This window comes from Rhipicephalus sanguineus, chromosome 4 (assembly GCF_013339695.2).
Source record: "Rhipicephalus sanguineus isolate Rsan-2018 chromosome 4, BIME_Rsan_1.4, whole genome shotgun sequence".
NCBI lineage: Eukaryota > Metazoa > Arthropoda > Arachnida > Ixodida > Ixodidae > Rhipicephalus > Rhipicephalus sanguineus.
Window position 1 is genome coordinate 88,801,676 of NC_051179.1, and position 16,985 is coordinate 88,818,660.

The following is a 16,985-nucleotide window of genomic DNA, read 5'->3' on the forward strand; positions in this document are numbered from 1 at the left end:
ATGCTACGGGGCGGAGCTTCTGCTCGTGTACTCCTGCGCGAAGTAGTCCGGTTTGGCGCGTGTCTCGTACCTCAGTAGAAAATGAAGGCTGCGCGCAATCAGCGTTTCATTCCGACGCAAACGCCGCTTAGCGCTTGCGGTGACGTAAAAGGCGCGAATTACTGCCGCGTGCAAAAACGCATACTGGTAACACAAGTGAAACAAATTCAAATATTCCATGGGCGAGAGCTGCAGCCTGTCTGAAAGAGCTACATGAGGAAAATAAAGATGTATTTTTAGGTGTCACGCAGGAAATACCAGTGCAATTTTGGGACTATACTCATTAGCGGTGCGATACGCGCGTTTTGGCTCTACAGCCTTCGCATCATTGCCAAGAAAAGCTGTCCACGATTATTGGTACTACAAAAGCGTCCCCACATAACCGTAACCTTCTCGAGCAAGCCAGGTTTCCAGTCGTTATCACTGGGCGATTAGCTGCTCTACTTCAGCAGAAACAGTTTAGTTGCAGAATTCGCAACACTCCTTTAAGGCGCACTATCAATTCTGACATATTTTAAGGCGTGAGAGTTCTTCGAAACTTCGTTCGTTTCTATTTATTCAGCCTTGAAGCCCTTATTTTTTATCTTTTTTGCAGCTATACGCACTAGAAAAAACAGATGGTCAACAAAAATGTAAGGTTGGAATATGTGTCAACGGAACTTGCACCGGCATCCACGACGCGACGTGCTCTAACTACTGAACCACGTTCGTTTTACGAAAAAAATATTTATCTTGCAACAACTCTCAACTGGGAATAAAATTCATTTTCACCACTCTGGATACTTGGACTATTTTTTATACTAAATTTTGTCAGGAAGATTTGGCTACAATTCACGCATTTTACTTAGCACTTGTGAAAAAGGCAGCGTTAGCAGCTATTCATTCTAAAAAGACAGGGCGTGCAAACACGGACACGAGAAAGAAGTCAGGACACCACAGACGCCGACTAAGAACTGAATAGATGCACAACCGCGGAAAAGAAAGAAGGCACGAAAACTTATCTCCGCATGCTCATGCAATAGGCGAACCTATCAATCCGGCACGCGTGGGGGCCTACGCGAAAGATAATTGTTAAGGGATTTGATTTCATCTTTATGCAAGTTAATCGACGGTTGGCTCAGGCATGCGCTACCGCTATTCTCGATATGTCATGGCTCAAGCATCAGACGCGTTTCTTCATTCCTATGTCGGTACAAAACTGCGCAATCCTTGAATTGTGGCGTGCACTTACAATCTCGACAATGTAACGTTAGATTAGAAGGTGAGCCTCCGGTTACTGATCTTTTATGTTCTAATAATCTCTGGTTAATGCAGCGGCCCGTCTGTCCTACGTAGAAGCGACCGCAGCTGAAAGGAACCTTATACACCACACTTGTACGGCAATAAGTGAATTTGTTTGTGTGCTTTACGAAACACACACAAAGCTGCGGCCGCTTCTACGCTGGTTTTTGTAGGTTTTCGCTCGTGTTCATTCGAACATGAGCGCAAACCATGACCTGCATTTACGCTTCGACAGCTTTATCATGTATGCTGAATACATTCCGCAGTCACGTGCCGCTGAAACATGTCGCACATGCAGCCTATGATGCAAACGCGCTTTTTCATTTGTCATAGTTCTGAAATAGTGTGCGCAAATGCAATAGAAATGAACTTACCTTCAAAAATTACAGAAGCCCGTGGTTTACAATATCCGCAAATCTACAAAAAACTAATCGCACATCAAAGTAACCACGCCCGTCCCTCGAGCATAGAAGAAAGGAAGTTGCGATAGCGTCCCGCGTGCAAGCTGATGAATGAATTTTTCCGCAGATAATCTTACGGAACTCTAACCGTCAGTCACCGTAACAGTCACTCCACAGAGACATACTTGCATTCGGCTCCGCAAGTTTAACACGCAGCGAAGTATGGTTTCTTCCCTGCTGCGTTTATAGCCTCCATGAATCACAACACAAGCACGAAATATAGCAAAAGAGTGCATGACCGGCGAGCTCGACCGCCCATGCGAAATCGGCGAGCTTAACTCGCATTGCAGAAGCAACAGCCGTGCGGATGGATACATCCGCGCGCAAGGCCTTCGCGAGGAAGTTAGCCGGTTATCGCTGTGAGTAAATTACAGTAAATTACGTAAAGATTACTGGTTAACGAACTTTGAAGTCTTGATTATTATTGATGCAATGTCGACACCACACGCCTTTATTCTTTTGCGCGTTACTTTCTTTATCGCATTGATAGATGGCGTGCGCAGGCTCGATTTCAAATTTCAATTCGCGGTGGTTCATGCACGCCCATGCATGCACGGGCCAAGTGGTGCGCGATCCGCTGCTGGACGAGAAAACGTCTTACAAAGTGCGTCTTCTAGACGTCACAGACAAGACGTTTTTGAAACGTCGAAGTTGGTTTAGAATCGAACAAAATCTCGAAATATACGTTGCAGACAAAATGGTCTTAAAAATGCGTTTTCTAGACGTTATCAAAAACGGATACAATACGCATTTTCTGTGACGTTTTTAAAACTTCGAAATTGGTTTAGAATTCCTTTTATTCATTTATTCCTAAAAAAACAATTTCTAGACCATATGTGATAGCTGCACGTCGTCGCTGCTTTACCCACCAGCATTGTCGATGCCTCAGACGACTTCCTTGCTGTTACACCTTCTGTCAGTGCGTGCGACGACCTGAAACGCATGGCCCTGCTGAGCCTTCAGAACTCCCAACACAGTAAGCTCAAGCAGGTTTTTTCCGCGGTATTCGGCGACCCACGACCATCACTACTTCTGTACCAGATGCGTCTGTTCTTTTGTGAGCACTCCTAAAATATTGTTAGCTTCCTGGTTTGCGCAAACTTTCTCGCAGTGCCTCCCACAGTCCGAACGCGTGGCACTGGCAGACCCGGTCTATGGGTTATTCACGTCATCACCAGTGAATCGTGTTCGTCATACACTCATCCTATGCTATGCAAATTTTGGTATATTGCAACGTATGGAGACGACAGGGAGAGCGCCGAGTCGTAGGCGGCTGGATAGATAGATAGATAGATAGATAGATAGATAGATAGATAGATAGATAGATAGATAGATAGATAGATAGATAGATAGATAGATAGATAGATAGATAGATAGATAGATAGATAGATAGATAGATAGATAGATAGATAGATAGATAGATAGATAGAAACGCCCGAAGTGCTTGAGGTTCGCTATGAAATGCTTTGAATTTAATAACGTAATCACAGACACCAACAGAAAATCACAAAACATCGCAGCAAATCACAGATTAGAAGGGAAAGACAGCAGAACCTCAGCTCCACTGCTATTGCACATTTCCCCCTAGGTTGAACTCGGTGGCATAATACTTAGTATATTCCGTAATGCGTGGGAATTGTTTTTATTTTGATTTGACTGTTTCTCATTAACCTTAAACCGATGTGGGTTTTATAGTGCTTGTTCAGGTGTCCATGTATGTGAGACGATTGTACTGTATTTAGAACATACATTTTTTGTGTTTGTCAACTCCTGGCTCTGAAGCGGTCATTGGGCCACACCCAGAATTAGCTGGAGCGCTATAAGGACCTACTCCTAAATTGTCGGTGCTTTCGTGGTGCGTTTCCTGTGGCCAATAAGTCAGTCCTTCGATTCCGGCCGGTGAGTGCTGTCAGTTAACGGGTTGTGCAATATATGTTGGCGTCCACGCACAAGACACTTGGATGCAACGTGTGTGAAAAGTAGCCAGAAAGAGGATAGAGTCGCTTACATTGGCATTGTCCGTGATTTTGAGTATTGTACCGCGGCCTCGGTAACCTATGGGCAGAGAAAATTTCGATAGTCGAAAGCTAGGCAGAAATTTTGTGCAATCTGCTACGTTTTGTTTGCATGGCATCATGGAGCTTGACATCATGGAGCATGGCATCATGGAGCATGTCATCATGGAGCATGGCATCATGGAGCATCATGGAGCATGGTATCCTGAACAAATTAGTTGCACTTGGTGGAATAACAGATTTTTTCCAAAGCGGAACTACGGAAATTCATTAGCCAAAATCAAACAGGTTGCAGAAAGAGGCTAGTGACTGAGAAGGCTTAGGAAGATAGAAAGTCTAAGGAGCGACAAATGACGGAAAGACAGCTGAAGGTGCAACGAAAAAAATAAGAAAGAGAGACGCAAATGAAAAAGGTACAGTCGCGCTCAATATGTCTTGCAACACTGGAGCGCGTGGCCTTTCATTGCTTCCATTGGCCATTATTTCCATAACTAAACGCTGTTCTCCCACTTGTGGATGATTCCAAATGAGAAAATATTATTTACTTGAGGAAACTAGAAGACATTGAAGACATGCGCAATCTTCGACCTCATGACGCCACGCGCTCCCTGCTGCAAGTCATATTGAGTGCGACTGTACATGCTGAATTGGCCGATGGAGAAAGGCAATGGCAGCACGAGACAGAACTACGACTTCGTTTGCAACAGTGCATGACGCTCCCCTCCGGGTAAGAGTAGAGAGCACCAAAAGGTAAGCAAATATCTTCCGTTTGAGACCAAGCGAGCTGTTTGCGCCGTTCCACGAAATGAAGGACAATCTGAATGGTTCGTTGCATAAATTTGAAGCAATTGTCAGAAGCCAGAAATCGCCATAACATCCATGATCTACTGCATAGAGTATGTGTTTGAGTGGCGAAGCGCTCAGTATGTACGGTAGGCTGAGCCTACCAATCCGTCTAGTTATGCAAAAGCTAAATCTGCCTTGTGAATAAGATTTAGATTCGTAGCCGAAGGCTTCCAAAATAAGTTTCAGTGACAAAAGTCAGATGATGGCGAAACTGCGACGCAGTATGCCGTGCGGCTCTGTCACTATTTTAACCGGTGGAAACGAAGCTTGACAGACTACACAGGAGTACGGCGCACCCATAGACGATCTGATTAAGGAGCTAATTCGCATCAGTTGGCAGCCTGTCGCTCTATCTAAAAGAGGAGAGCTACATTCGCTCGAAGATATGCTGGAAGTAGGAGATCACTTGCTGGAAGCGCTAGGTGGTACGAATCTGGCCAAGATCAGAAAAGAGGGTCAAAGTATATGATTAACCCTGAATCCTATGAAAAGAGGCATACTCAGGAGACTGTTACGAGGTGTTACTTGTGTAACCGACTAGGGCATGGTGCTCACCCGATCCAACTTACGCGCCCCAGTGTTATAAAATGAATTAAACATGGACAAACTTGGCACAAGGCCGAAGGATGTCCAACTGATGGAGAAAACGTGTGCAAGCATCTCGCGTACATGCCGCCGCCAAAAAGCCAAGCAGTTGTAAACGGCGATATCGCTGAGCTTACACGCGGGAAAATATTCATGCTATTTGCACACAGCCGCATTTTAGCATCATGATGACTTATCACACATTCAACGCTCATGGAGCACTCCACGATCCCTGTCATAATTTTATACAATATTCTTCGCGATTTCATATAGCGATTGATATTAGGCTGTTTGACAGCCGTATTATATCCTATCGTCTTAACTCGTTGGTCAATGCTAACACCATCATCAGTCCTGGTGATTCTTTGGCTACACCTATAGACCTTGCTCATTAAAAAGAACCTCGTATCATCAATCTGAAACGTCAGATACAAGAATATCGGCAGAGCCCGCGAATTGTGAAAATCGATTTCATGCGAAGCAGTCAGCGAGTAGCAACATATGTCCGATTTTGCTTTCAGCGAAGCGTTGCGAGGTGCATCGACGTCCTAGTGTATATTTTGTGGTTATACGCATACCGGCGGCTTGTGAGGCACGTCGACTACGCTGGCGTGTAAAGGGTGGCTCGCGGTCCGACGTAACGTCGGGACTCGCGTTAGAGCAGAGACCTCAGTTTTATCACAACAAAGTGCGCAGTACGGTGCGCTGATCCGCGTGTCATAAGTAGCGGTTGTCGGCGTATTATCGCATATGCTTGAGCTTGTCAGCGGAAGCTGGACTAGAGCTTGCGGAGTCATGGCTGTGCATATGTAATGTTGATCACACTGTTATCAAAGTGGATAGCCAGCATCGCAACCACAGTTGGCGTTGCCCCGACGTGACGTTTCTTTAGTATCATATTCCGAATCAGTTTGAAGAATTGATGTTACCCTGCGGTAGAATATCTGCCTGCCATGCAGAATGCTCCTTAAGAAATACTTATTATTAGCACGACATGCATTAGGCACAGATGGCAGCTTTCCTATTTGAAACACCAGAATAATATTGTTATTGTGAAAAGTGGCCAATCATGGTTGTTTGGAATGAAAATATCAATTATGACGCCCAGAATTCGGTTAGGGTCTTAGGCAACGACATTTAGGTCGGAGAAGGAAGATATTGGCATGGCATGTACAAGTTTATTTGTGCATAATCAAAAGTTTCACTAATATGAATAATATATGAGCCTCAATTAGAAAGGTCTGCTTACAATTGTTAGCATCTACCAAGGAGATTTCCACAACCTTTGAAAAAAGTGATTCGGCCTCATTTGTGAACAAGATCTAGCAATACGATGGGAGTTATCATTTAATTACAAAAGAAGAGGTCATCAGTGGCAAGAAGACTGAAGAATCGGCCCAACAATGTGTTTATTTATGTGAATTGCTAACAAGGGGCTATTCTCAAGCAAAGTTAGTACACCAAGGAATACACATAGAATAGAGCGAATATGGCAGACGTTCCCAAATCATCACACCACGGATCCTAAACCAAAGAAATCTTAGAATGAAATCATATTACCAGCACTAACGTACGACGAAGGAACTGGGAAGATGGAAACGAGTCTCGTGCTCCGTGGGGCCACGCAACACGCGATGAAAAAAATAGGCCTAACGTTTAGGGATAGGAATACAGTACAGACGGTTGGAGAGTAGTAAGGGGCAGCCGCTATTTTTGTTGCAATTGAGAGAAAAAAGTAGACCAAGGCGATTCACGAAAGACGTAGGACAGATAATTGATAGTCAATGAGACCGACGAAATGGATACCAAGGAATTGAAAACGTACCCGAACGTCGCCCTGAGTTTTATGGAAAGATGAAATTAAGGTGTATCCAGCCTCCATCCTGAAGTGGACATGGAATCGCATAATGATGACGATGATGATGACGATGACAATATTTCAGATAACAGAGCAGAACCTAAGCACACATGCATGATTTCGTGTTCGTTTTTCCACAGAGTGTTTACTATAGAACAATATGTCCATCCCGAAAGAAATTAAGGTTTTTTTTTCATGGAAAGTGAGGTCTGCGGAATCCCGCAAGTTGGCGCAAGGGTTCAGAGAGGGAAATTGACAACCACCCTTCTTAGCGCGAAGCCACAAGGAAATCAATGCGGATTTCTCAGAAAGAAAGATTTTTAGCGGCCGAAAAATTCTTCCTGGTAAAGGGATCGAACCCGGAACCAACGCCTTTCCGGCGCGGTCGCTGTACCAGTTGAGCTAACCAGGAACCTAGCAAGCCGCACGACGGAGACAAAAAATAATTGACAACGTGAAGCACATAGGCACAGATTATTACAAATGGGTTCTGCGGAATCCCGCAAGGTGGCACGAGGTTTAAGAAAAAAAATTCACAACCACCCGTCCCTAGCACGCAGCCATAAGGATATCCGTATTGCTCAGAAAGAAAGCTTCTTAGTCGCCGAAGAATTCGTCCTGGTCCGGGTATCAAAACCAGAACCAACGACTTTCCGGGGCGGTCGCTCACCAGGAATCTAGCAATTGGAAGCGCGAGGGCGAATTATTCGACAACGGCTGGGCCTTTTTTGTGTGTTCCCCGGACCAGAATATACTTATTTCAACAACTCTATTTAACCCTTTCAGCCCTGGATTTTTTATTTTGGTCAGGGGATATTTTTGTCTGTGTTTTTCTAATAGATATGACCTCAGAAGGCCAAAAACGAAAAATTGAGCCAGTGGTGCAAGTATTAATCGATTTACAGACATGACGTCAAATTAGGTCATCAGGGCTCAGCGATTGCGAAATGAGAAAAATTGCATCTTTTTTTCTGCTATTCACTAGAGTACACAAAATGTGAACCACGTCTCATTTTTCAGTGTGATACTCATTGAAACAGCTTCGGTACGTCGATCCGAAAATGGCGCTTACCCGCCTCAGCTGACCCGCCTCGGCGTCACCCATGACTTCGGTCAAGCTTCTTCTTCTTTGTGGCTCACAGCTCCGCAAGCATGTCACCAGTTTGGTGTCAATCGCAGTGGGGATCATTGAAGAAGTATTCCCCCAAGAATCGGCAGTTTTGGTTTCATTTCCAAGATGCTAGGGCAAGTTTTGTGTGATGGTGTCAATTGACACCGCCAGGGCCGAAAGGGTTAAGCCGACGCTCTATAAGCTCGTGAATATAGGTATTGTGTTCAATCAATCAATCAATCAATCAATCAATCAAGCAAGCAAGCAAGTAAGCAAGCAATCAATCAATCAATCATGTTCTTTGTTGACTATGGATTTGAAAACGTGCTATGCACTTGGAACGGAAGAAAAAAAAAAGCTTTATGTCGCGGCATCACCATATTGGTGCATTTAGTCATCGCTTAAATTGACCGTTTCAGCCCGTACGCAACAACGGACGGAAGGAACTATACCAAAGTAACGGAATAAGAATACCGTCATCCCTCATTTTATTGCTATTTAGGAAAACCTTATAGATATATGTTATGATGCGCAGTTTTCTTTTCTGCTACTTCTCCTGTGCCTAGAGAACTCGTGTATTTTTGCAAAGCTGTGCTATCTTCCATGCAAACTGAATTTGAATGCTAGGCACAAGCGAGAACCAATATTAACAGTGCACTGAGTTTTTATTTATTGTAGCTAAGCATACATCGGCATTACTGAGCGGCGCATAAACCGCCGGCTGAAAAAGCAGTTCTACGAAGTCCGTCAAACAATTCATGGTGACCTTGATGCTCACTGCCGGGAGAGTATTTGCGAACCCCCGTTCGATAAACGTGCGAGTCTCTTTAGGAACAGATAAGTGAAATTTTTTTAAGAGGCATTCATGAAATTGTTGCAATGACTTTGAGCGCAGCCTTTAAGGAGAATCATTGTTGGTAGAGATAATCACTGTAATGAACAAGAACTCTTATAATAAGGGCAAACGGGCCCGCATTGACAGTTGCATGGGCCAAGCCACCTTTGTTTCATTGCAGCGAGAAATTATATGCTTCCGAGTAGCGGCTCAATGTCACACAAAAAAATATTGGTTCTCGAATCTGCCATATAGTGTTCTTATTGGCAATGTTTCGCTTTCTAGCATCTTCAGTTATATCACTATTTCAGGCGGAATATTCGGCCGTAAACACAAGCAATGAATATCTTTGGAACGTAAAAATAAATGCAGGCTGCAACTTAACCTACCTTCATTTGAAATATTACTCTTTGATGAACCTCATATAGTTTACTTAGTAAGTTTGTTTTTCACGTGCTAATATGCGTGTTTTGAGTATAGTTCACGGTTTTCCACAAAGCAAATGAGATGATTTGTAGGAAAAAATTTCTTCTCACTTACACAAATTTTGAAAGTTGTAAGTTGTTTCGCAGTCTGCTAGCACTCGGAAATACCTCAGGTATTCCTGTAAAGTCAACGCAAGCGGAGAAGTGAATGTTTTACTCTTTGTAATTAGAGTGCTAATACTTTCCAGTGTCATATTTTAGAGAGCTGGAGGTGTGACATTGCACGAGCTATAGACTATACCCTACACAATCAATAAAAAAAGGCGAGAATCATAACACAATTGACCGCAGAACAAAAACCCGGCATTTTAATGAGGTGAGGCAGCAGCAAAAAATTGGCAGATCCCACGTACCGCGGGAATCGATGTTTTGCGAAGCATGCGCGGGATGGTGATTGGCGTAATTTTTTACATTGAGCGAAAGGTTACGGAATGACGCTATGGGAATATGCAAGGGGTTATGCACACTCATATGTTGAACGATCGCATATCTACTATATAACCAGTTGTTTACAGTTGCGCAACGATGGCAACAGCAACATGGGTGTTACCAACACCAGACGCGGTAAGCTGATATGTAGTGCTTATATTCTTCAAAACGGGATAGCGCGAATCCGAGCAGGACAAAGAAGGAACACAGATGCACAGGACAGGCGTTACTCGCAACTAAGCTTCATTCAGGAAAGTTTCCCTAGATATATGCACAGCCGAGACGCACGCGCAGGCGCACTGCACGTATGTTACTGTCACAATTACAGTTGCTATTCTTATACTTCTCCGTTATGACGCAGAACGCAAGCACGTTTCACGAACCCGTGTGTATGCGTAGAGGGGTTCTTGACAGTTCTTGAACAAGGTCATCATCACCGTGATCAGTGAGCACCGCTGCACCGAAGTTGTTAATCGGATCCGTACCTGATCGCGACTAGAGGGGTCTAAGTGTAGTGAAGTGCGAGGTATAGTGCAGCTGGAGGAAATCCTGGATGCCTCTTACGATGAAATGATCTATTATGCCTCCTGTCGTGGACGTGGCAGCGAGGTCTTTCGATGCCCTCTCCACATCCAATCCGTCTTTGACGCAGTAAATGCACCAACCATTGCTGAGTCTTGATAAATCAATGTTGAAGTCACCGGTACTGATGACAGGCCTGGTTCTCTCAGCAGATTTATTGTAGGAAGCATTGACGCCGGTTATTGCGTAATCCACGCGGTCCACGTTGCGGACCATGTGGACGAGTGGATGATACTTGAGCGTCTTCCAGGGGTGTTCTGTCTTCAGTTTCCTCACTTTCCTTGCGTCCGCCGCGGTGGTGTAGTGGCTAAGGTGCTCGGCTGCTGACCTGAACGCGCGGGTTCGAGCCCGGCCGCGGCGGTCGGTTTTCGATGGAGGCAGAATGCTAGATGCCCGTGTTCTGTGATATCTCGGTACATGTTAAAGAATACCCGATGGTCAAAATTTCCGGAGCCCTTCCGAACGGCGTCTCTCATATCATAGCGTGGTTTGCGGACATAAAACCCCACCAAATATTATTATTATCACTTTTCTTGCGTGTCAATGTGTGTGTTCGCGGTTACTGTATTGGTTGAGACTCTGTATCACCTGTGGCCCATACCCGCATAACATTAACTCTGGTTTACGGGTATGTGCCACACGTGACTGAGAGAAAGGGTTTCGTGACGTACGCGACAGGTATTTCGCGTTATTCATGTCATGGCCAGTGTATCGTGTTTGTCATACACTTATCCGCTGCTATGCCAATTTTGGTATATTACAAGTAATGGAAGCGACCAGGAGAGCGCCCAGACGTAGGCGGCTAGATAGATAGATAGATAGATAGATACGTAGATAGAAACGGCCAAAGTACCTGAGGTTCGCTAAGAAATGCTTCGCATTTAATAAACTGGTATTAAACTTCTTGCTATATATCGCTCTGTGTTTTGATAACCATGTCATCTTTGTTCAATCACCAAGCACTGGGCCTGCAGGTCTTGAATTCTCTACGTTCCACGAATATTTATAGTCTTCATATTGTGGACATTGAAACACAAATAGTTTATCGCGTTCGCAAATTCAAATTTTTTGTTGCTGCGTTTCTTTTACCTTCCTTTGTCAAAATGGAGAATATTAGGGTACATCGTGTTGCATGCTACTGCTGCTCATTGTATTACATATCTTGTGTCTGATCATGTAAATTTAAGCTCGCGACACATCGAAATAAATGCAAGAAGGCGATTAGGTGCTTTGTAACAAATGGGCTTTGAAGTCACGAGAGAATAAAACAATTTTCTTTCGTTTGATACGCTGCTCGGCGCTCTCGGGTAGCTCGCGTTACTTGTTCACTTCCTGTATTAGATCCGCAATTACCTTACAACAGCAGCATTAGGAAGTCAACAGATGTATATGTAAGAATGCTTTACATAGCCGCGGCCGTCACAATCAAGAACACAATTTTATGAAGCCGAGGGCTCGGTCGGTTGGTTTTATCTGTTTCACGTTTTAACGCGTGAGCGTTAAAGAGTTCAGAAATTACTGGTGTCGGCATCGGCGTCGGCTTTATTGGCTGTCAGCGAAAAATCAGCGGTGTCCGTGAGCGAAACTTCGGAGTAGATATCAATAAAAAAATAATATAAATCTTCCGCGTTCGAGTCGACATTGAACGCCGGAATTCTGCGTGGCAAGCAGGTGTTCTACCACAGGGCGACGCCCATGCTTGACGCCCGTTTCTGTAAAACAATCTGTACGCATCCTAATGATAGTTAAGCAAGAACGCGGCAAGAAAGAGGATCAACAGAAAGATGAGGGGAATGTAACAACTGATTTATTTTTCCCGATGACATTCACTCAAAGACCCACCGATCTGCGCGATGTAGTAAAAATCTCTCATAAAAACGCACATAGCAAAGCTCGTCCTCACATGCCTTTACGCAACGATTACAGGAGCAAAATTGCCTTCCCGAGCTATGCAACAGATGTGTCTTTAACGCGCTATTCTTTTTTGTTTTTCAATGCAGAGAGCTTCCAATATCTCCATTACGATGTCTGAATTCAACGGTGATGCTATTAAAACATGGTGGGCATGTGCACTCATTGCAATGCAGTGCTAAATGTGTGCTACGGCGACCTTTCAGACTAGAAATATGTTGCCTTTCGTATCCTCTTTACATATCAGCCAGTCTGTCCTACGCACACACTGGCCGCACGCGTAGGCGTGCGCAGAGGGGGGAAGGGCGGGAGCCGCCTCCCCCCCCCTACTAGTCACCTAGGAAGAGGGGGGCGCAGAGTCTGCCCCATGCATTGACTTAATAGGGAGGGGGGTGCTGCGATGAACCTTGACCCCCCCCCCTCCTGAAGGAGAACCCTGCGCACGCATATGGCCACACGTCATAGGAATCCTGCAGACTACATTCTTTACACATTTACCAAACCAGTGTCCTTGACGGCAAACAGCTAGAAACTTTAGGCGCGCCGCTCGAGCACAAAGTATGCACGAAAAGAACACGCACAGGGTGAGCGTAAACTAACTGTTACAGCTCGACGATTGCAGCGCGCTGCTAAAACACAGATAAAGACGCTCGAAAAGAACGAACAGGTATACGCTGGACAAGCGCGAATTCACAAATGTCACTGTTGTTCCTTCTTTGTTTTTTTTTTATCAGCGCACTGAAAGCTCGGCTATGCCAACGTCAGCTAGAAAAGTTTTAAAGGGCGCTGACTATGCACAGCGTAAGGATCTTAGCTGTTTTTTTTAAAGGGACACTAAAGGCAAATAACAATTTATGTCAGAGTGAAAGCTCCATGTATGACAATGTCTAAAACGGCAGTATTATCAACAGCAGTGCCCTACTTACCCAGAAATAAGCTAAATGTATCACACGATGAGCGCCACGAGTGGGACATTTTGGAAGTGATCCCCATGACGTGGGAGAGTCTGAATACAATTATTCACTAGTAATCAAACTAGCTGTCATAAAAAAAGATCCTTCCGTGCATCAAGAGACGTCATAGAATGCTGCTTCTTCGCTTCTGTTTGATTCATGGAAAAAAACAACCTCTGTGGCGTTGCCATGGAGAACGGCGCGCGTGGTTCAAAAGTTCCGTTTTCGCCGAACTCCGCTTCGCCCGGCGCCCTGCTTCGCTCACGCGGTCGCGACTCAGTGGTAGTTTCGGTATCGCGTACTGCCGCGTGTGTTTTGCACGCTCGTGAAAGTCGCTCTGACAGAACGTTCGACCAAATACCGCATGCATGTGATGTTGCCGGATGCCCGAATGGCACACGCCGCCAGTGGACGCCGCCACGCAGTAAAGGCGGGCGACGTTGAGCACGGCAACAGTGACGTGCAAAAATACCGCTTTCAGGCGGGTCATTTGAAGTGCGCTAACGCGAGGGGCACCACTAAAACGTGATTTTATTTCAAAATAAGCACATCCTTGGCATAAAAGTAGCACTACAAGGTTTCTGGACCGCTATTTCAACAATCAACGTCAACTTAATATTTGCCTTTAGTGTCCCTTTGACACGAAACAGTTTTATGCTGGGGTCCTCCAAGGCTTCAGTGACATCATTTGCATTTGCAACGTAAAACCCCCAAAAGACATGCTTGATCCCTCCGTAATAGAAATCGGTGTAACACGAAACTAAAACTTGTTCTTACAGAAGTGGCTGAATGTTTAAATTACATTCATATAAGAGAGCTTGTGCAGAGTCTGTGCAATAACTAATACAGAGAGACCTCGAAGACATTCTATAACAGTTAAGTAAATTTTTACACCATTGTGTTCGAAGAAGTGATGAAGGTATTGAGGATTAAATAAAGTAAGTGGGCATCATTGTTGGTGTACTATTAGGCGAGATAATAAGCTTACGCGTTACTAATGGCATCTCATATTTATCGCAATCCTGTTTACATCTTAAGTTCGACAAAATAAACAAAGTAGAGAACACGATTTTGCATGTTCGTATTGATATAAATTCGCCTTGAGATTATATAGAATAGCGAATATACGGTTTATTCAGTTCAATGAAAATGAGTGTGGCGCAGTTAATATTATGCCTAGAAATTAAAAATAAATACGAGAACAGTAATTATCGATAAATATTGCTATTGACATGCGAACTGTTTTTCGGCACGTCAACTCAGTTATTTACTCAAGTGTTTCAATCTGGCCTTGTGTGTGTCTTTCTGTCCTGTCGATGCCTTTGCTCGCCAGTACCATGTTTGACAGTATTCACCAGAACCAACTAGGCCAGCTGTCAACTTTTAGCTTAGTTCCAAACCACATAGTTATGTTGAGCAATAGGTGTCTCGTTTTTTCGTCACAATGAGCGTGTTCTTCTATGGGTGTTTAAGAATGATAAAAGTGTTCAGTCAATCAAATACATTCGTAAAGCACTCTCATGGTAGTACAACCATTCGTCACTTTATTGAGCCTTTGGATAGCAATTGCATATGCTGAATATTTTTTTTCTCCGCTCAGCTTCCGGAGGAGTTGCTTATATAGCGGAATTCGCATTCTCCATTTCTGCAGAATCCAACAGCGCATTCACAAGGTTTATGCGGAGGTGCATCGAACGTTGAATACTGAAAACAAGAGCAAATTGCGCATTATTGTGCCACCAAATAAACATAACAACAGGAAGGCCATCTTACATAGAGAAAAAGCAAGAGTTGATATGAATTGCAGCTCCACGTGCCTCATGTTGTGAAAACTCGAGTATCAATGTCCAGACAGACATATGTGTCAGATCCGCTTACCCTCCCACGCAAATTTTGGTCTACACCACTTTAAGGATGCGATGATGAGAGCACCCAGATGTAGGCGGCTACATAGATAGATAGATAGATAGATAGATAGATAGATAGATAGATAGATAGATAGATAGATAGATAGATAGATAGATAGATAGATAGATAGATAGATAGATAGATAGACAGACAGACAGACAGACAGACAGACAGACAGACAGACAGACAGACAGACAGATAGATAGATAGATAGATAGATAGATAGATAGATAGATAGATAGATAGATAGATAGATAGATAGATAGATAGATAGATAGATAGATAGATAGATAGATAGATAGATAGAAACGTTCAAAGTGCCAGAGGTTCGCTAAGAAATGCTTCGCATTTTAAAAGAACTCACAAGAACATGGATCATGACAATAAGCATAGGGCAGCAGTAACCGTTCTGCAACTAATATTGAGCCTAGGATGCTTTCCTGTGTAAGCGCTGGTGTCGTGCGCTGCCCTGATGTAACTCCCTACTGTCGTTGAAGCTACAAGGTTAACGCAAGAATGAAAGAAGGAGAATTGATGGAGGGTTAATTTTCTTTTTTATACACAATCTAATTAAACCATCAGACAAGGATACCAAGGAACGTATACGGGACATCATTTGCAGTCTAGCTCTACTGGAGTAACTGTGACGTAAATGAAAAGAAAATAAAGGGGATCAAAAGAGAAATTGCCAGAGGTAGGCACTAAGCCTACAACCTTCGGATAAGGTGTCCGATGCTCTACAGATATAGGTACAGCGGCGATCGTCCTCCCGTCCACTTTAATGTGTAATTCTGCGAAAGTAAATCTGGAAAATGTTAGCCAGCGTCGATCGAAGCCACGACGGCGAATACAATTTTGCCAGTCGGCGTCACGTAGCACGTGACCTTTTTTTAAATGAGCTGGCAGTTGGCGTCTGCCTTTACCTTTGACTTTAGTAATTACGAAATAAATGTGAAGAAAATAAAGTCGACGAAAAGTCAACTTGCTACCGCCGGTGCACTTTCAGCTTACCGCTATAGTACGTCGACCGAAGCAGCAGAAGATTTTCGCAATGCAATAGACTAGTTTTTGTCTGATTCACCAAAGCCACGAGCGCGTGCTGTGGATTCCTCCTTAAGAGAGCCACAGCACGCCCTTGTGACATTTAACAGCAACCGCACCACACGAAAAGAGCGAGCATTGACGTAGGAAAAAGGTTTGAAATATGCACAGCGTCACTCTCATACTTTTCTGACCGAATCTCAACAAGAACTAAGTTGACTCCTCACAATACATTTACGATAACACGTCCGTTGCACTCTCAAAAACTTCACCTTGTTGTCATTTCTTAAAACACCGTGCGACGTGTCATTTCAGTTTTCCAATCAGGGTGTCGGAACGAAATGTTTTTCGTTTCGGTTTTAGTTTCGTTTCACCGCAAAAAGTTCCGTTCAGTTTCTGTTACGGAACGAAAAAAAAATGCTCCGTAACGGTTCGTAACGGTTTTTTTAAGGAAAAATTTGAAGTTAATGTAATCATAACGAACATTGGATTTGTGATGTAGTTACTTGCCCTGTTCTTAGGAAAGTGGGACAAGGGTAAAATACGCTCTTCAGAGGAACGGAATTAAGTAACTGTACCACGAGGCTCTACCAACTAGCACAAACCAGTATTAATTTCAAAGTCATAGTATTTATTTTCTCAAAA

General features: G+C 43.9%; 1 protein-coding gene across 6 annotated transcripts in view; it reads left to right on the forward strand.

Moving 5' to 3' along the window:
* Nucleotides 1–16,985, forward strand: part of LOC119390395 (uncharacterized) — a 255,236-nt gene that overhangs the window by 71,146 nt on the left and 167,105 nt on the right. For 2 of the 6 annotated variants that reach the window (XM_037658006.1, XM_049414824.1), the window contains exon 5: nt 635–817. The exons of the other annotated variants lie outside the window; for them this stretch is intronic. In XM_037658006.1, the coding sequence (XP_037513934.1) occupies nt 635–739 (105 nt within the window). In that variant the 3' untranslated portion in view covers nt 740–817. Of the gene's footprint in view, nt 1–634; nt 818–16,985 lie in introns of those variants that run through there. 6 annotated transcript variants of the gene reach the window in all.